At 37.9% G+C, this 17,790-nt stretch overlaps 1 protein-coding gene across 10 annotated transcripts in view; it reads right to left on the bottom strand.

Annotated features, from left to right (window-relative positions):
- MYPN (myopalladin) overlaps positions 1 to 17,790 on the bottom strand; it is a 99,694-nt gene that overhangs the window by 4,467 nt on the left and 77,437 nt on the right. For all 10 annotated transcript variants that reach the window (XM_072756152.1, XM_072756161.1, XM_072756153.1 and 7 more), the window contains 6 exons: positions 10,177 to 10,398; positions 8,851 to 9,000; positions 7,856 to 7,938; positions 5,938 to 6,064; positions 4,439 to 4,646; positions 2,584 to 2,749 (listed from right to left, as the gene is read on the bottom strand). In XM_072756152.1, the coding sequence (XP_072612253.1) occupies positions 2,584 to 2,749; positions 4,439 to 4,646; positions 5,938 to 6,064; positions 7,856 to 7,938; positions 8,851 to 9,000; positions 10,177 to 10,398 (956 nt within the window). The remainder of the gene's footprint in view (positions 1 to 2,583; positions 2,750 to 4,438; positions 4,647 to 5,937; positions 6,065 to 7,855; positions 7,939 to 8,850; positions 9,001 to 10,176; positions 10,399 to 17,790) is intronic.

Here is a 17,790-nt window from a genome sequence, read left to right as displayed (position 1 = left end):
GGGCACCTGGGTGGTTCAGTGGTTGAGTGTCTGCCCGCAGTGAGAGTGGACATTATTCTTATTCTTATTCTTAACCTTAGGGAAAAGCTTTCAGTTTTTCACCATTGATTATGGTGTCTGCTGTGGGTTTTTCATATATGGGCCCTTATTATGTCGAGAATTTTTATCACGAATACAAGTTGTACTTTGTAAAATGCTTTTTCTGCATCTATTGAAATGATCATATGGTTTTGTTCTTTCTCTTGTTTATGTGATATATCACATTGAATGATTTATGAATATTGAACCACCCTTGCAACTCAGGAATAAATCCCACTTGATCACGGTGAATGATTTTTTTAATGTATTGTTGGATTTAGCTTGTTAATATTTTGTTGAGGGTTTTTGCATCTATGTTCATTAGAGATATTGGCCTGCAGTTTTTTCTTTTCTTCTCTTTTCCTTTCTTTCTTTCCTTCTTTTCTTTCTTTCTTTCTTTCTTTCTTTCTTTCTTTCTTTCTTCCTTTTTCTTAAAAGGTCCATACTATCCAAAGCAATCTACAGATTTAGTGCAATCCCTATCAAAGTACCAATGGCATTTGTCACTGAACTAGAACAAATGATCCTAAAATTTGAATGGAACCACAGAAAACCCCAAATAGCTGAGGTAATCTTGAAAAGAAAAACAGAAATGGAGGTATCACAATCACAGATTTAAAGTTATACTACAAAGCTGTAGTAATCAAAACAGTATGATGCTGACACAAATATAGACCAATAGGTTAATGGAACAGAATAGAGTGCCCAGAAGTAAACCCACAATTGTATGGTAAATTAATCTTGACACAGGAGGCAAGAATATGCAATGGGGAAAAGACAGTCTCTTCAACAAATGGTGTTAGGAAGACTGGATAGCTACATGCAAAAGAATGAAACTGGACCACTTTCTAACACCATATGCAAAAATAAACTCAAAATGGATTAAGGACATAATATGAGACCTGAAACCATAAAAATCCTAGAAGAGAGCACAGACAGTAACTTCTCTGACATCAGCCATAGCAACATTTTTCTAGATACATCTCCTGAGGCAAAGAAAACAAAAGCAAAAATAAGCTATTGGGACTACATCAAAATAAAAAGCTTCTGAACAGCAAAGGAAACAATCAACAAAACTAAAAGACAGCCTACTGAGTGGGAGAAGATATTTGCATATGACATATCTGATAAAAGGTTAGTATCCAAAATATATAAAGAACTTAATACAACTCAACACACAAAAAGCCAAATAGTCCAATTTAATAATGAGCAGAGGACATGAGCAGACGTTTCTCCAAGGAAGACATACAGATGGCTAACAGACACATGAAAAGAGGCTCAACATCACATCATCAGGGAAATGCAAATCAAAACCACAAGATATTTCACCTCACACTTGTCAGAATGGGTAAAACCAACACAAGAAACAATAAGCATTGGCAAGGGTATGGAGAAAAAAGAGCCCTAATGCACTTTTGGTGGGACTACAAACTGGTATGGCCACTGTGGAAAACAGTATGGAGGCTCCTCAAAAAATTAAAAAACAGAATCACTGTATGATCCAGTTATTCCACTACTGACTGGGTTTTTGTGCAAAGAAAGCAAAAATACTAATCTGACAGGATATATATACCCTCATGTTTATTGCAGCACTATTTACAATAGCCAAGATATGGAAGTAATCCATGTGTCCATAGGTTGATGAACGAATATAGAAGATGTGTGCGTGTGTGTGTGTGTGTGTGTGTGTAATATTACTCAGCCATAAAAGAATAAAATCTTACCATTTGCAACAACATGAATGGATCTAGAGGATATAATGCCAAATGAAATAAGTCAGCCAGAGAAAGACATATCATAATATTTCATTCATATGTGCAATTTAAGAAAAAACAAAGGAACAAAGGGAAAAAAGAGACAAACCAAAACACACACCAGACTCTTAATTGTAGAAAACAAACACATGGTCACCAGAGGGGAGATGAGTAGAGGGATGAGTGAAATAGGTGATAGGATAAATTTATCTTGAGCACTTAATAATGTATAGAATTGTTAAATCACTATATTGTACACCTGAAACTCATGTAACACTGAACGTTAACTATACTGAATTTAAAATAAAAACCCCTGCTAATTAATCCTCCCAAAATTTAAAGTTTTAAAACTTTAGGACATTCGGGGTGCCTAGGTGGCTCAGTCGGTTAAGCATCTGCCTCTGGTTCAGGTCATGATCCTGGGGTCCTGTGATTGAGCCCCGCATCAGGCTCCTTGCTCAGCAGAGAGCCTGCTTCTCCCACTGCCTGCTGCTCCCCCTGCTTGTGCGCGCTCTCTCTTTCTGAGAAGTAAATAAATAAAATATTTTAAAAGAACCCCAAACTTTGAGACATGGACTACCCTTCAGGAACAAAAAGGAATAAATTCTTGATATGCACAATAACACAGATGAAACTCAAATGCATCATGCTGAGTGAAAGATGCCAGATTTAAAAGACAGCAGACTTATTTGGGTGCCCAGCAAGCCCTACTGAGCTTGGAAGTCCCTTTGAACATGAGAGCAGACTATACCTGATTCTCTCTCGAGTGAAAGGGATGGTCTCGTTGTCCTTCTTCCAGTAGAACACAGGTGGCGGCATGCCTATCACTCGGCACTCCAGCCTCACCGGGTGGCCTTCAGGAACTCCACTGTTCTGCAGTTTCTCTAGGATCACAGGTGCTTTCTTCACCTCTTTGGCTGAATGAGAGAAGGGCCATCCTTGTTTGAATATTAAGTACCCTGGGGTTCATGCTTCAAACTCATTACAGCCCTGGAATTTAGCAGAGTGGGTGCCTACCCATTTTACCTCCTCTTCAGAACACTTCTCACAGCTCTAAGTGAAGATCATTGCCTTGACAAAAGCTCTGGAAGTGATTAAAAAAGGCATGAGAGAACCTCTTTGCATATTGTATGAGAGGGTAAGGGATCTGAGTTGCTCACAGGGGATGCGAATGGTGGGTGTGAAATTTAAGAAGTTTCTTTTATTCTCAGCAGTAATTTTTTTTAATTTTGAAAAACAATAGATTTTATGTACTGAATATATGCTTTTTATTTTCTAGAGGAGTTTATTTTGTAGAAGGTATATTAATTTTCCCTCAACTTTTATTTTGAAGAAGTTTATAGCTACAGAAAAGAAATATACTACTTTTTCTTAAGTTTTATTTATTCAAATAATCGCTACACTCAAAGTGGGGCTCGAACTCACAACCCAGAGACCAAGAGTTGCATGCTCCTCTGAGTAAGTCAGTCAGGCATCCCAGAAGTACATTACAGTGCAAATTATGCTTCCTAAGGAGACTTTTTAATGAGAGGGGGCCAGAACTAGATAAGGCAAAGATACCTCATATATCAGGATTCCAGAGTCAATATTGGCAAAATAGTGGGGGAAAAGTAAAAGCTTGCAATCAATATATCCTTGTAGAATGAGCTTTTCCTACTCTGTTGGGTAAGAAAAAAATTAGTGAGAAAAAGAAAAGGATATATGGGGTAAGCAGCCACTAGTCTAGAGAGAGGATAGCATGCTGAACCGCACCTGGTTTCTGGTAAGGGCCAAACATGGGAGAAAGTTCAGCACTAGAATTCGTGTATTCTGAAATCTAATTCTGTCTGGACCCCTGCCTTGAGGGCTGGTATCAACCAAGTGATGATGACTTGTTGTCCTTATTTGTAGGCATGACAGTGTTTTGTTTATATAATCTTCTAAGGTAAAGGTTCGTTTGTGTAGTTATCAACTAACACTTGTTGAGCACCGTGCATGTTCCAGACACTGAGTCAGACAACTGGAAATATACAGAAAGAGTCAAAATGTCTGACTTTAGAAGCTTACAGTCTCTTCAGGAAGGCAAAGTTTACATGGAAGGGAGTTACAGGAAGGTTGCAAGTACTCTAAAGAGTCCCTCCTTTTCTAAGTGCTATGGAAACAGAGGAGGATATGCCTCTGGGGTGACATTTGAATTAAACCTTAGAGAGTAACTAGGAGGTTCCTAGGCAAAGAAGGGTATTCCAGGTAGAAGGATCAGTGAAGCAATGGCATAGATGCTTGGGGTAGGGGCAAGATGCTGGTATGTTCCAGGAGTGATGAACTGTGGGGCAAGGGACTTGAATTTATTGGTAGTCAATATACTAATTAATTGATTAACTATTACAATGACTCCAATTTTTTACATGTTGTATGCACAACAAACCACATTATGTGTTTACTGAAATGTCTTTGAAAGCAATGTAGAAAATATGGTCCTTACTACAGCGAAGGAGAAACTGAGATTAAGCTTGGTTAAAGTTTAACTTGATTAAACTTGGGCAAAGGACTAAGGCATTGTGTCAGAGGCTGTGCATATTTGGGCAATAACTTTGAAGGGAGTTAGGGGTCCCAGCTGCAAACCTTACCTACTACAGTGAGCTCCAGACTAAAGGAATTCTGGCCGGTTTTGTTGGTAGCAACGCATGTATAGGTCCCTGCATCACGTTGAGTGAGCGGGTCAATGAGCAGAGAGTGGACTCCAGTCTCCCTGACCAACATCTTGTGGGAGGCGTCTGGTAGCACAGGTTGGCCATTGAGCAGCCACGTCAGTTCTGGGGGCGGTAAGCCACTCACCTAATAAACAACAGGACAGCTGAGGCAAATGACAGACCGATGACAGGCAGATTTATTTGGTGGTTGAATTCTTCATCCTCGTCTGGCACCAGAGATAGTGAGAAAAATCATGGGGTGGATAAGAACCTCTCCTCAGGGGCATTAGGACAAGAGGGGCTGGATGAATTGCCAAATTAATTTAAACTGTATAGGATTTTGACCCCAATTTGAGTGATGAATATATTCTAGATTAGCATAAATAAGAAATAAAAAACTAAATGAATAGATAAAAAAGGCCTGCGGAGTTAGTTTCACAGATGGTATATTGCTTACATTGTCGGTGTGGATGTCATCCCCCTTGGTGTCTGCAGACATTCTGCAGCTCTGTTGCCAGGATATTTGGATATATATTGTTTACATATATTGCTTACATGATAAGCAAGAGGCAGCCAAGGAAAGGGAAGACATTAAATTAGAATTCTCAAACTTTGCTGTGTGTTATAATCATGTGGGTTGCATTTGAAAATCTCAATGTTCACTTGCTATATTAAATCAGAATCTCTGGGGATGGGACCTGGAATGGGTATCATTTTGGGTGTAGGATGGAAGAAGTAACAATCAATCTCAAATATTATTTAGGCAGCCATTGGCAGAGTAAGAACCACCTAGAGAAGTGGACTCCACGGATGCTTAATCTCAAGCCTTTACTAATTAGCATCTAAAATTCCCATAGCATTCTGCATCTTTGTCTGGGATAGAAGAGGACTTAAATCTCTCTTCATACTGAGAGATATTCATGCTCCTCAACTGAACATAGTTTCTGATTAAAGAATTAGCATGTAGAATAGCTAAAGGTGGTGGATGTTGATTAGTCTGAGAAACCAACTCCCATTTTCATAAACTACCTTGGAGCCATTTTTTCATGACTAATTTTTTCAATCTATATATATATATATATCATAGAAATTCACGTCAAGGATGCAAAAATCACACTGTTGGCTTTATAGTAATAAAGACTTTCCAGGGAATTATATCACTTTTTGGTTGTCTTTTACAGATGAAGAGTTAATTTGATACAATACCAATGTAATTTTATTAAGATATAGAAACTTAAAAATTCCATGAAATTCTTTTGACTGGTATTAAATGCTCTGAAAAAGCCTTGTGAGAAAAGAAGTGATCTTTCTCCCTTCTCCAGTCCCCCTTTCACTAAACAAAACAAGACACAAAACGAATACAGACAAAAATAAGTCAAAAAAACAAATGCAAAATGTGAACAGAGCTGGAATCAAAGATAGGTATTAGAGTCTACCTTACAGTCCAACCGACAGAGGCGCCCCTCGTGAGCTACCATATCCCCAGGAGCCTGCAGGAAATGCGGTCGGAAAAAGCGTTCCTGTAGGGGCTCTTTGTCTCTTTCTTGTACTCTGGACCTTCCTCTATAAAAACAAGCATGTTCAGGCATTAAACATAGAAACCAATCTATAGTGGCCCTTGGGTGTCTCAGTGGTTGAGTGTCTGCCTTTGGTTCAGGGTGTGATCCCAGGGTCCTGTGATTAAGTCCCACATCGGGCTCCCCACAGGGAGCCTGCTTCTCCCTCTGCCTAGGTCTCTGTGTCTTTCATGAATAAGTAAATGAAATCTTTAAAAAACCTCCAATCTAAACAAAACAAAACAAAAAACCTCCAATCTATAAACTTAAAACAGCAAGCATTTAGGCCTGGTTATAGAGTCCAGAGAACAGATATTTTTGGGGTGGGGTGGGGAAGGAGGTTGTAAACAAATAATAAAATAATAAATAATGGTGTGAAGCTTATGTAAAAAAGCAAAGTGGTAAGCATCTCATACACTGTAGGATTATCTTATGAGATCTGTAATAAAATAAACAGGCTTTAGCTTCTTTCTCTCTGAAGTCATTCTGGGTTAAGTAGCTCAGCTCCCCTTGCCTTGGCTTTGACCAGTTGTTCAAAAGTTTCAAAATAAACAAATAAATCAGTATTCAAGCTGAATCTCAAATGAGAGCCAAAAGACAAGTCCTGTTTATTACCCAGAACAAGGCAGCTGCAATCCCTGTGTCTCTGAGTAATAAAATTTAACCTGGTTATAAATTATGGCAAACCATTAAAGATGGTCATGAACTTAAACTGGTTAAGACTGACCAACAGTAACAGCTGTTCCTGAGGAAAAAAAATGAAGAAGAAGGTATAGTTGCAGCAGTGATGAAATACTGTATCTGAACCATGGGTCACTATTTTTGCTCCTTTGGTAAGTCAAATATAATTTATCCATGTCAGCAACTATGGAATGCTTTGCTAAGACTTCATGGCACCATAAGACTCAAGGGGAAGCCAGGCTCTTAATTCTTAACGGTTAGTAAAATCAGAGAGGAATAAAGCCAATTGCTATATTAGAGACAATTGTTATACTGGGGACAACAACAAAAATATTTGACCTATATACATATACCCATTAACAGTTTCTGTTGTATTATTTCTTAAAAGATTTTATTTATTCATGAGAAACACACCGAGAGAGGCAGAGACATAGGCAGAGGGAGAAGCAGGCTCCCACAGGGAGCCCGATGTAGGACTTGATCCTGAGACTCCAGGATCACACCCTGAGCCAAAGGCAGAGGTGCTCAACTGCTGAGCCACTCAGGCGTCCCCAGTTTCTGTTTTATTAAAGAAAATATGGTAATTTAATTCAAAGACTCTGGTTTATATATTATCTGCACAGGTGCTACTGATGGTTACAAATTTTGAGCCATTAAGAGTATATGACAGACCACTGCATCTCAAATGTAATGTGCTTACAAATCACCTAGGGATTTTATTATAATGTACTTTACTTCTTTTCAAGATTTTATTTATTTATTCATGAGAATACACAGAAAGGAGTGAGAGAGGCAGAGACACAGGCAGAGGGAGAAGCAGGCTCCATGCAGCGAGCCCGACGTGGGACTCGATTCCCGTGTCTCCAGGATCACGCCCTGGGCTGAAGGCGGCGCTAAACCGCTGAGCCACCCGAGCTGCCCTATAATGCACTTTCTGATTCAGTAGGCTGGGGTGGGGCTTGGGATTCCACATTTACAACAGGCTCCCAAGGAATGTTGATGCTACAGGTGCAGAACTGCACTTTATGTAACAATTTGTAGACCAATACTTTGATGTTTATTGTGGTGGGCAGATGTTTGGGAGGAGCTAGAGAAGGGAGATTCTTACTGTCTTTACCTGTGAGACTGACCAGCAGATGTTAGTCGACTGCGAATGGGCAAACTTTGGACCATCAAGTGGCCTGAACAGCTGATTCTCCCCTGAGAAACAAAAATAAGAGATTTCCACATTTTTTTTCAATTTATATAATTTTTTTCTGGACTGGAACATTATGAACCTTTTGCTAACTATTCTGAGGACAAAAACTTGGGGGTGGGAATGAAAACAATAAAATATGACTCCTTAGATCACTGTTAATATTCCAGGGAGGAATTTAAAGAATATTATGGAGACTTTCATTTTGAGCTGAGAAATGAATAGAGCACAGATGTAAACAAATCTGAATTCTTGTGCACTTAACATTATCTGCAGCCACATGCAGAGACTGTGGCCAAGTCTTTTATACTTTTCTTAATAGAGATTATCCTCAAAACTAACATTTTTAATAAGAAGAATGGGTGAAAAAAAAAAAAAAAGAAGAATGGGTGAGAATAGAAATTATAGTTCTATAGTTTGTATTCTAATCGTGGTTAAAGATATTTATTCTGCCACCATGACTTTTAGGGGAATTTTAAGTCTTGATCTCATTCAGAAAAGGAAAGTGAAAGATTATGGCTTTCGCATTTACCAAAAAAAAAAAGACATTATGATTTTGAGGAATATTGACAAGTTTTTTTTGGAGTAATTTGCTTATTTTCTAAAGAACAAAACAAATAGACTCTTCAAGAGAGTGAATGAGTTGATAACCATATGATTTAGCCCAATACATACGGGATATAGTGAACAGATACTACAAATCTCCTTTGACAAAGGCTGAAGGGTTGAGTGACCCATCAATGGCTAACTGGTCTTTTAAGCTGTGATACTGTGCTCTAGTTACACACAATCACAATGCTTCTCATTCATTTTCCTCAGCAATCCTTAGTAATTGGCACTTCTCAAGGTCTCATTCACAATGACATCAAGTTCTCCTTCCTCAGAGTGCAGCACAGCGCAGAACCCTGCTTCTCCACCTGGGGGTTGGCAGCCATGATAGTGTAGTTGCCATCGTCATCACTGGTGGTGGAGTCGATGTGCAGAGAGCATGTCCCATCTCCTTCTCGCCTCATTTTGCAGTGCTCATTTCTCTTTGATATCTGCTTCCCATCTTTGAACCAGTAAACCTGCAATGAGAGTTAATCGAGGAGAACATACACTGTTCTGTACATCTTTTGAGGATGATGAAGTAGGAAATAGGGTGAGGCAAGGACTGATAGTCATCTCTACAAGTGCCCCATCCCTTATAAAGCACTTAGAAAAATATATATTAAAAATGACTATATAATATGCTCCTGCACTTGTACATACACAATACATAAGTCAAAAATTCTGTATAATTTAGGATCAAGATCAAGCTTTTGACTGTTTCTATTGTACTTCATAATTACTTAAAAAGCCACCCCAAGGACCAGACATGTCTTCAGAGGCAAAATAATGAAAGCCAGGAGTGTGAATCCTCCCCCCCCATTATCTTGTTTACAAGCTCAAGTCTTCTGCAGTCACAGATCTGAGAGTCTACAATAGCTCACCTTACTTGAAAGGATAGTATGGTTTATTATACCAAGTGGAAGGAAGCCAGGAGTCACTTGTTAAATTTCTCATCTGGCTAAAATTTAAGTAAGTATATTTTTCATGTTGAATTCTGCATGTATCAAGGAGATATCTCAAAGACAGGGGGTTAAAATACTGGCTGCAGCTGTTCTTCTTCACATTTCCTGGTTACCTAACCATACATGATAACACCATGCTAATGTTTTTGAAAGTAGAGCAGAGAGATCCCCTACCACAGCCATACCAGGTGTAAATCCTTCTTTCAGCTGACTGCCAAAAAAATCTGGTGACTCATAAGATTTTTCAGCAGCCAGTAATAACGATATGACATTTTCAGCATTTACCAACTTAATAGTCATAATACAAATATAGCTCACTTTGTGCAACAACAGGCACTTTGTGGGTATTCAATAAATGTTAAGTAAAAAGAAAAATATCAATTTGGTGAGTTTGGTGGTTGAGAGAATCAATAGCCCAAAATGGAAGATTATGACTGAAGAAGTTTATTTTAAACTTGTATTAAAATTCTAACTTACCCATAAATCTGATTTATTTTTGGCCTAATTATTTAATGATCCTATCTCTGACTCTCTCTTTTTAGTAAAATTATCTGGGCTTTGTTAGTTTTCTGGCAGTAGTTTTTATTCCCTCTGTAGATACTTCCCTAGAATCTGACAAAACTTTCGTTAAGGCACCCGTCTACAGCTCTGTGTTGTTGGTTGGGCAACCAACTGGTCATCTTCTCCTACCTTTGGAACTGGTATTCCAACAATTTTGCAAGTAAATGTCACTGGAGAGCCTTCTGTAACCCGGAAATGCTTAAGTCTTTTGTCAAAGATGGGAGCAATACACTTGCCCGTGGGGATCTCATCATGTTGGATTTCATCATCTGATTCATCAACAGGGGTACGTTCCAAGCGAAACTCTATTTCATTCATCAGCCTCTGCTCAAAGCTTGAAATTTTGTACTCCTGTCAAAATGGCAAATATGTTTCAATTTCAGTTCTATGGGTGATAAAGAGGATGACTATGAGTATAATTTGAGGATGGAACTTTTTAGATTCAGATATTAAATATATATCATGGAAACCCAATAAACCAAACATATTCCATTTCCAGTTCCTCACCATGGAGCACTAAAGGAGATGTCAATGTCTCTACTATAATCCCAAACTGCCTTAGTGAATCCTGATTCCTCACCTTGAGTATGGAGCCCCAGTAGCATCCTGTAGAGAAATGAAGATGGAATGTAATTTCCATTTCTAGTATTAATGTCCATTTCAATATGTAGAACTTCTTATCTTGTAATATGGAAAAACTATTCTGAATTGCATTCTGATGCATGCCTCCATTACCAACTTCCTATCTATTCTGCACGTTCCCATCTGTATACTTGATGAAACCTGTCTTGAATAAATCTTTTACTTCACATCCATCTTCATTGCATCTCTCTATGCCTACCACAACAAACCTACCTGAAGTAATTTTGTATTGTTACAGGATAATTTCCTTGTTACCCACTCTTTTGCTAATATACTCCAATGAGGCTTGTGTTCTCACTGTTCCACTGAGATTGTCAGGGTCTCCAAATTTGCCAAATCCAATTGCTACTAATCTTTTCTTACCTGACCCCTCAGCAGCATTAGGCAAAGATGGCTACTTCCTCCTTTTTGAAATATTTTCTTCTGTTTGTTTTCACAACACCATATTGGTTTTCCTTTTCTTTCTTAAGCTGCTCCTTATCAGTCTCCTTTCCGAGCTCCTAGTCCTAGGTAGGTGGTCTCATCCCATTTCACAACTTCATTACCTTCTGTATGCTGATGACCCAAATCCATATCTTCAAGCCTGAGCTTTCCCCAAAACTCATATACTCGATGATCTACTGTACATCATGAGAATCATATGCCCAGTGATTGATTCTATATCATGGCTTGGGCACCCAATGGGCATCTCAAACTTAGCATCATCCAAACAATACACATTTTGTTTCTGTCTCCCAGAAATGTTCTTACCCTGCTCTTCCCCAAATCAGGAAATCATGCCACTATTCACCCAACTGTTAAGTAGTTAAGCCAGTGTTTCTCACACTATTTTTGGTGAAAACCAGGTTTTAAAAAATTTCCAATGCATAGTTTTATAAAGTAAAATAAAAATGAATTCAGAGCAAAAATGTAATTTAGGAGGCATGCAAAATTATTATATTTAATAGGTATTTAAAATTTTTCTGTCAAACTGCTATGAAGATTTCTTAATGGTTACTCTCAGTTTCTGTACTTATGTCAAGGTGGAGAGGTGATAGCTTACAGATTGCCACAGGACCTCAGACCACACTTTGAGTGTACCAAGTTAAACTCTGAATCTAGGACTTATCCTGAATTTTCCTGTCATTCCTTCTCCCTGCTGAATACTATCAAGCTTAAATGTCACCTCCTCAAAGCAGCCTTCCCAGTCCACTTCATGTAAATGAACTCTCCATTCAAATTCTCTGCACAGTACTGGTTACTATCTAGTATATTTCTTGTTTGTTTATTGATTGAGTGACTGAATATCTCTAAGGGTTAGAATGTTAGCTCCACAAGTGCAAAGATCTTGTTTATCTTGCTTCTCACTATATCAACAGAACATGGAATGGTGTCTGCCTTGTGGCAGATGCTCAGTGAGTATCTGAAGAATGAGTGAATACATGGATGACATGGGGGCAATCACTTGTTCCAACTGCATCTTTGAGGACTCCTGAGCCATGGCTTTGGGCTGAAGGTAAGACCTTCTGTTAAGCTTGTGACTCTAGTTAACCACAATTTCATAATTTAGGTGAACACCATGGAGATAGCACTAGGATGTTCCTGAAATAGAATTCGGAAGTACATGGATGATACACATCTGCCTCCAGTCTTACGCAGAGTGATTGCATTCAGGACTCATAAAATGTATTCTCAAGCTATTAAATCACATTACTCATGCCCTTTAGTTATTATCTTATACATATTATCACCTGAATTTGTGTAGAATTGGAACTTAGGAAACAGAAATCAGGTGTTTCTTGGTTTCAATTTCTTGAAACCAATTTTAAATCCTCCTTTCTTGGCCACATCTCACAGTGGGTAAGCAAAATAAACCCACAGCTCTTCAGGGTAGAGAAAATGATTAATCTTCAGTTAGCTTATTAATTTTTAATCAGATAATTCAAACCAGTTAAAGTAAAAAATTGTCCACTTCCATTAATTTGAAACCTAGTTTAAAAGCATTAAGACTATTTTATATATTATAGGAATTTTTAAAAAGTTGACAAAGCTTCCAGCTACCTAGTAGACCAAACTATACGAGGCTGACCTTTTTGTAGGTCAAAAATATAGAATTTCATATGATTCAATCTAATACTTCACACAATGACTATATTTTCCATAAATACATTTAATGATCTCCCAAATGTGAAATATTTTAGTCTTGCCAGTTTACACTTGATCTTAGCCAAAAGGCCGAGAAGACTTGCCAGTTTAAAATCACATGAAGAATATATATTTCTTCTTTCTTGAATTGCATTTATGCTTCTGATTATATATTATTTTTCTTTTTAACACATTTGTTTATTTTCTGGGATACTGAGGAGTAAAACCAATGAGTCATTTTATTCCCTTACATATGAAGTAGGTGTTAAATAGAGGATTTATTATTTTGAAAATGACATCCAAACAGAATAATTCACATAGTTCTCAAACCTCACTCACTGATCCTAAAGTTCAGGAAACTCAGAGTTTTTGTGAGGGTGGCACGAGGGATGTCTTAGCCTTCTACGGCTTCTCATCTTATTTTATTTAAGTCCCCAAATTCCTAGTCCTTTCCTTTTTTTCCCCCCAGTTCTTTCCATAACACCTCTAGTCATTGTCTAATGGAGCTCTTGCTCTAAATTAAAGCATCTTTCCTGAAGCTTCTGCCAGACATGTAAGGGCTGGTAACTTCCTGGCTAAATAGATTGTCAGAGTTATTATAGGGAGAGGTGAATTCCTGAAATTCTATTTTGAAAGTATGAAGTAATTTTCCCAAAGAAGGGTTATTATACATAGTGGTAAGTTATGATTATACTTAACCTTCAGGAATACAATGGATGATATATATGAGGCCTCAAGTGCCTGCCTGAGAATATAAATACCACATTGTCTCCATGTATTCCAAACTTGACTTGACCAAGTTGAGGCCTGACTTTATGGAGTTTATAAATATTTGAATTGATTTGATCCAAGGAACTACAGAAGCACTATGATGAAAATATGCACATTTTGTTTTACTATAAAGGTATGCATATTGGTTATATATTTATTATTTTATCAGTATAGCAAATTGGGAGGTGATGGAAACAGAACACTCACTGAGTTATTTAAAAAAATACTACTCATAACTAGGTACTGAGGACACAGTAGCAACCAGATCTTAACTGGAAGTTTTTATTGAGGCACAAAGATGGGCTAGATATCAAAAAAACAAGTGAATTGGCAGACAAACTATTCCCCAGAAATTTCAAAAGCAGGTGCTTACAGACAGGCTAGACCATCTGAACCCCTCACCTCCTCCTCTACAAAGAAGCAAGGAGGAAGATCCAGTGAGAGGACTTTGGAAAAAGTTATTGTGTCTCTGCAGCTCCTACCTCCTCCTCTACTCCAAGGGTACCTGCCTTCACTTTAAGCTCAGCAAGGGAGATTAAATGGATCCATCTGGAGAGCTTGTTTTGTTTTCTACAATGGGTTAATATCTGACTCCTGCCTAAAAGAGCTAAAGCGAGGAGTGAGGCAGCTTTTTGTCACTGGGCCAGCTGCATTGTGTCAGGGCAGAGGACTTGTGATGGGTTCCATCCTGCACACATGGGCCACATACAAGACAAAGCCACTATGGGGTCAGATTTTGTCTCTCCGTGGCTGGAAAAGGGAGTGTGGAACAGTGTAGTAAAGTGGGGGAGGAGGAAGCAAAAAAGAGAGAAGCTGGCCATACTTCCCTTCCTGGCTTTTAGGTTCACCATTTATAACAGTCTCTGCAGCGTGGGGGTATGGATGGGAGTATTTGTGTGTGGTGTTATATTTCTGAATAAGGATTACAGTGTTGGTTACTACAAGGACTGGAAATTTTGTACTACTGAGTCAAGACTGTATTTCACAACAAAGTTACCATAGAACCTTAAAGAACTAAATGGGCCAAAACTGTTTTGAGACTGACTGCCTTAGGTTTGATATTGCTAGAGCAGGAGAAATAGTCCTACTGAATAAATTCAAAGGGATACTGGGAGAAAAAAATTCTTTTTTAGACATACTTGTTTAATTTACCAAGTATATAATGTATAAATTGCAAATTAGCAACAAAATAAGAATGCTGTAAATCAAGGAATTCCCATAAAGGTTTCACAAATATTTGGGAAATGGGAAACAGGAACATGCAGTTGGAAACCATGCAGTTGTGTGACAGGGGTACGCGGCCTATGGCTAAAGCACTGAATCTTTATTCCTGAGCGGTTACCAAAGATGTATACCATCCTCAAAGCAGAAATTGACCTCTTTTTGTAGTGCTTTGCAACTAAGAGTTGGTTATCCCAAGGATAACTACCCTGATTACACATAAATCAAGATTGTCATTCCAAGTCACAACTGATGGGACTCAGATTTTGTAAAGAAATTTGCAAACAAAAGCAATATGTAGGAGTTAAATTTAAGTGCTTTCTACACTGTTTGCAGAAAGGTTGTCCTACTGATCCACACAGGCTTTGAATTCCCAGGACTGAATTTATGCTGCAATCTCCCTTTCCCCTTGCCTTATCCCTTTGTCAGTAAAAGCAGCAATTTTTGCATCAGATGCTTGTAAGTGATGTCTATGCCCCAAAGGAGAGAATGTTTTTCTGTCTGAAACTGACATTCAGTTAACACCAGAGTTTTGTTTACTTTCAATGTTTTCATCCTTTTAATCTATTGAGTGAAATGGATTATCATAGGGTAGTATCCATAATTAGGCATAATCAGAATCTATATAGTCAAGTGAGATATTTTCCATAGATAGGCCACAAATATCCAAAATTTTCTATTTGGTTGAAAGTTTCATTATTTTATATGAAACTAATGTAAATCCCATAACCATGTACTAATTCAGCACATATTCTGTACCTACTCTGTGCCAGACACAACAGGCGTGCAGCAATGATTAAGACATCCACCAATTCCAGCTCCTAGGGAGATTATAACTGGTGTATCCTGGGTGGGCCTATGGCAGAGGACATGGGGATACTTTACTATCCCAAGGTTCTACTGTGCCCCCAAATAAGCAACCTAAGGTCAATGGCTGTGTGGAATTCTTATTAGAAAAGGAATGATGGCAAGACTCACAAAATAGGATTTTCATAAAGAGTTCATAGTAAGAGATGAAAGAGGTATGCTTTAGGTAGAAGAAAGGACTAAGCAGCTTAGAGAAGAAGATTAGAGGAACAAAAAGTATAGCAAGAATTAGGTGCATATTTTTTTCTTTTGGCAGTATCTGGGAACCACAGACAGTTTTAAAGAAGCATTAATTTAAAAAGTGTGTTGGGGGGAATGAGCAGAATAAAGTGATGGGAAGGTTTCCAGAGAAATGAGGTCAAGGAGGAAAGCTGAAATAAGACTGTGTGTGTGTGTGTGTGTGTGTGTGTGTGTGTGTGTGTTCAGAAATTAACAGTTACCAAATATATACTGGGTACAGAAAATCATGTTAAGTCATGTGTGAATTAAAATAATTGGTTAGGAAACATTCATTATTATATTTTGTGATCCTATGTTCCTTTGACTTCTCAGATTCACCTTGCTATCCTAAACCATTTATGTTTTATTGTTGTCCACTGAAGATACACTGGTGGTGAATGATACACTTCAAAATAAGGAATAATGTAGCCTAAAATCTAGAGGCTGGGTACCTCTCGCGTCAATTCAACTTATCATCAACTCAAAGAAACTTCACTGTCAGTTTAGAAAGCTAGCCAGATAAATATGAACCTTTGTGTTCTAAGAATCAACAAGCAAATGTTAATTGCTATTTAGAAATGTTATATAAAATGAGTTAGAAGGTAAATGCTGAAATATTACAGTTATGATAATACAAAGTGGTAGATATGTCAAAGAAAACCCATTTTCTAAAACGTTAATTTATAAGTTTGAGTTCTGGGGAGGAAATTGTCTATAGTCAATATTCATTGTTCAAGGACCTCTGATTTATTTCCATGCTCAGCATAGTGGAATGAGGTTAGACCACACACATGTTCTAAAAGGTTGCTGTTCTTCATTTGCTAGGAATAAAATTGGGTAAGAGAGTCCAACTTTCAGATCTAAAAGTTTTCAAAGCAAAATAAAACAAAAACAGATGCATACTCTTCAGAAGAAATATTTTTCTTCCCCTTCATATGTACAGGCTAATATGGGAATGATAAAACTGATCATTTTGATTCCTCTGTCCCCAGACTACAGATATAGATGGCTATCAATAGGCAAGTGTTTCTTTATGATTGTTTTTCCACTTTCCTAAGCAAATTTTCTTCTTCTAACTTCATCAATAGGCCACAATACATTTTAGATAGTTCTCCGCAACATCTTCACTATCATTTCCCAAGGCAACAATGACAGAACAGTATTATAATGTGGTCATCCTTTTATTCCCCAAACTTACTCAGAATCAACATCTACCAACCTAATGCAAACTTTCCATCTTAGACAGATCCTTAGTTTCCAGAATTGCATTTATGCAGCTTGGTTTTCTTATTCATGGCATAGAACTCAGTCTAGGACCAATTCTGTAACTAAACTACCATAGCAATTCTCAGACTAATGATTCTCAGAAGAACACTGATGCATGTCACAGATATTCAAATGGAGAGTATTGAGATGCTTTTTGAAACTGCTCCTAGTCCCTTCTATTAGCCTTGGAGTTAATTCATGATGGGAGCTTAATAATGAGCTCTATCAGGATTATGACACTCAATTCATAGAAGTTCATGTTTACATATGCTCACGTTTCAGGTAATTAGGAGAAAAACCCTACTTTGCTGCAGTTGGACAGCAGATTAGCATGGATCTACCTACAGAGTAACTATAAAAGTAAAATAAAACAGCTTGTGTGCTGACCTGGTATCATTTTTACAGAGTTTTAATTGCTCCCTCTCTGAGTTATAAAAGACATAGGCTGAACACAGCTCCGATTTCAGTGACACTTAGAAGGATTAACAACCACATATGTGATGACAGTGTTACAGGAAAGCAAATCTGCATCAGACAGAGCAACATTTATGGGGCTTACAGGTAATTGCCATAAAACTGTAAAAGGCTGCACAGTTGCAGGGAAAATGTGGTGTCCTGGAGACCAGGGCTCCA

The sequence above is a fragment of the Vulpes vulpes genome, chromosome 4 (assembly GCF_048418805.1).
Source record: "Vulpes vulpes isolate BD-2025 chromosome 4, VulVul3, whole genome shotgun sequence".
NCBI lineage: Eukaryota > Metazoa > Chordata > Mammalia > Carnivora > Canidae > Vulpes > Vulpes vulpes.
This window is presented reverse-complemented; position numbering and strand designations above follow the sequence as displayed.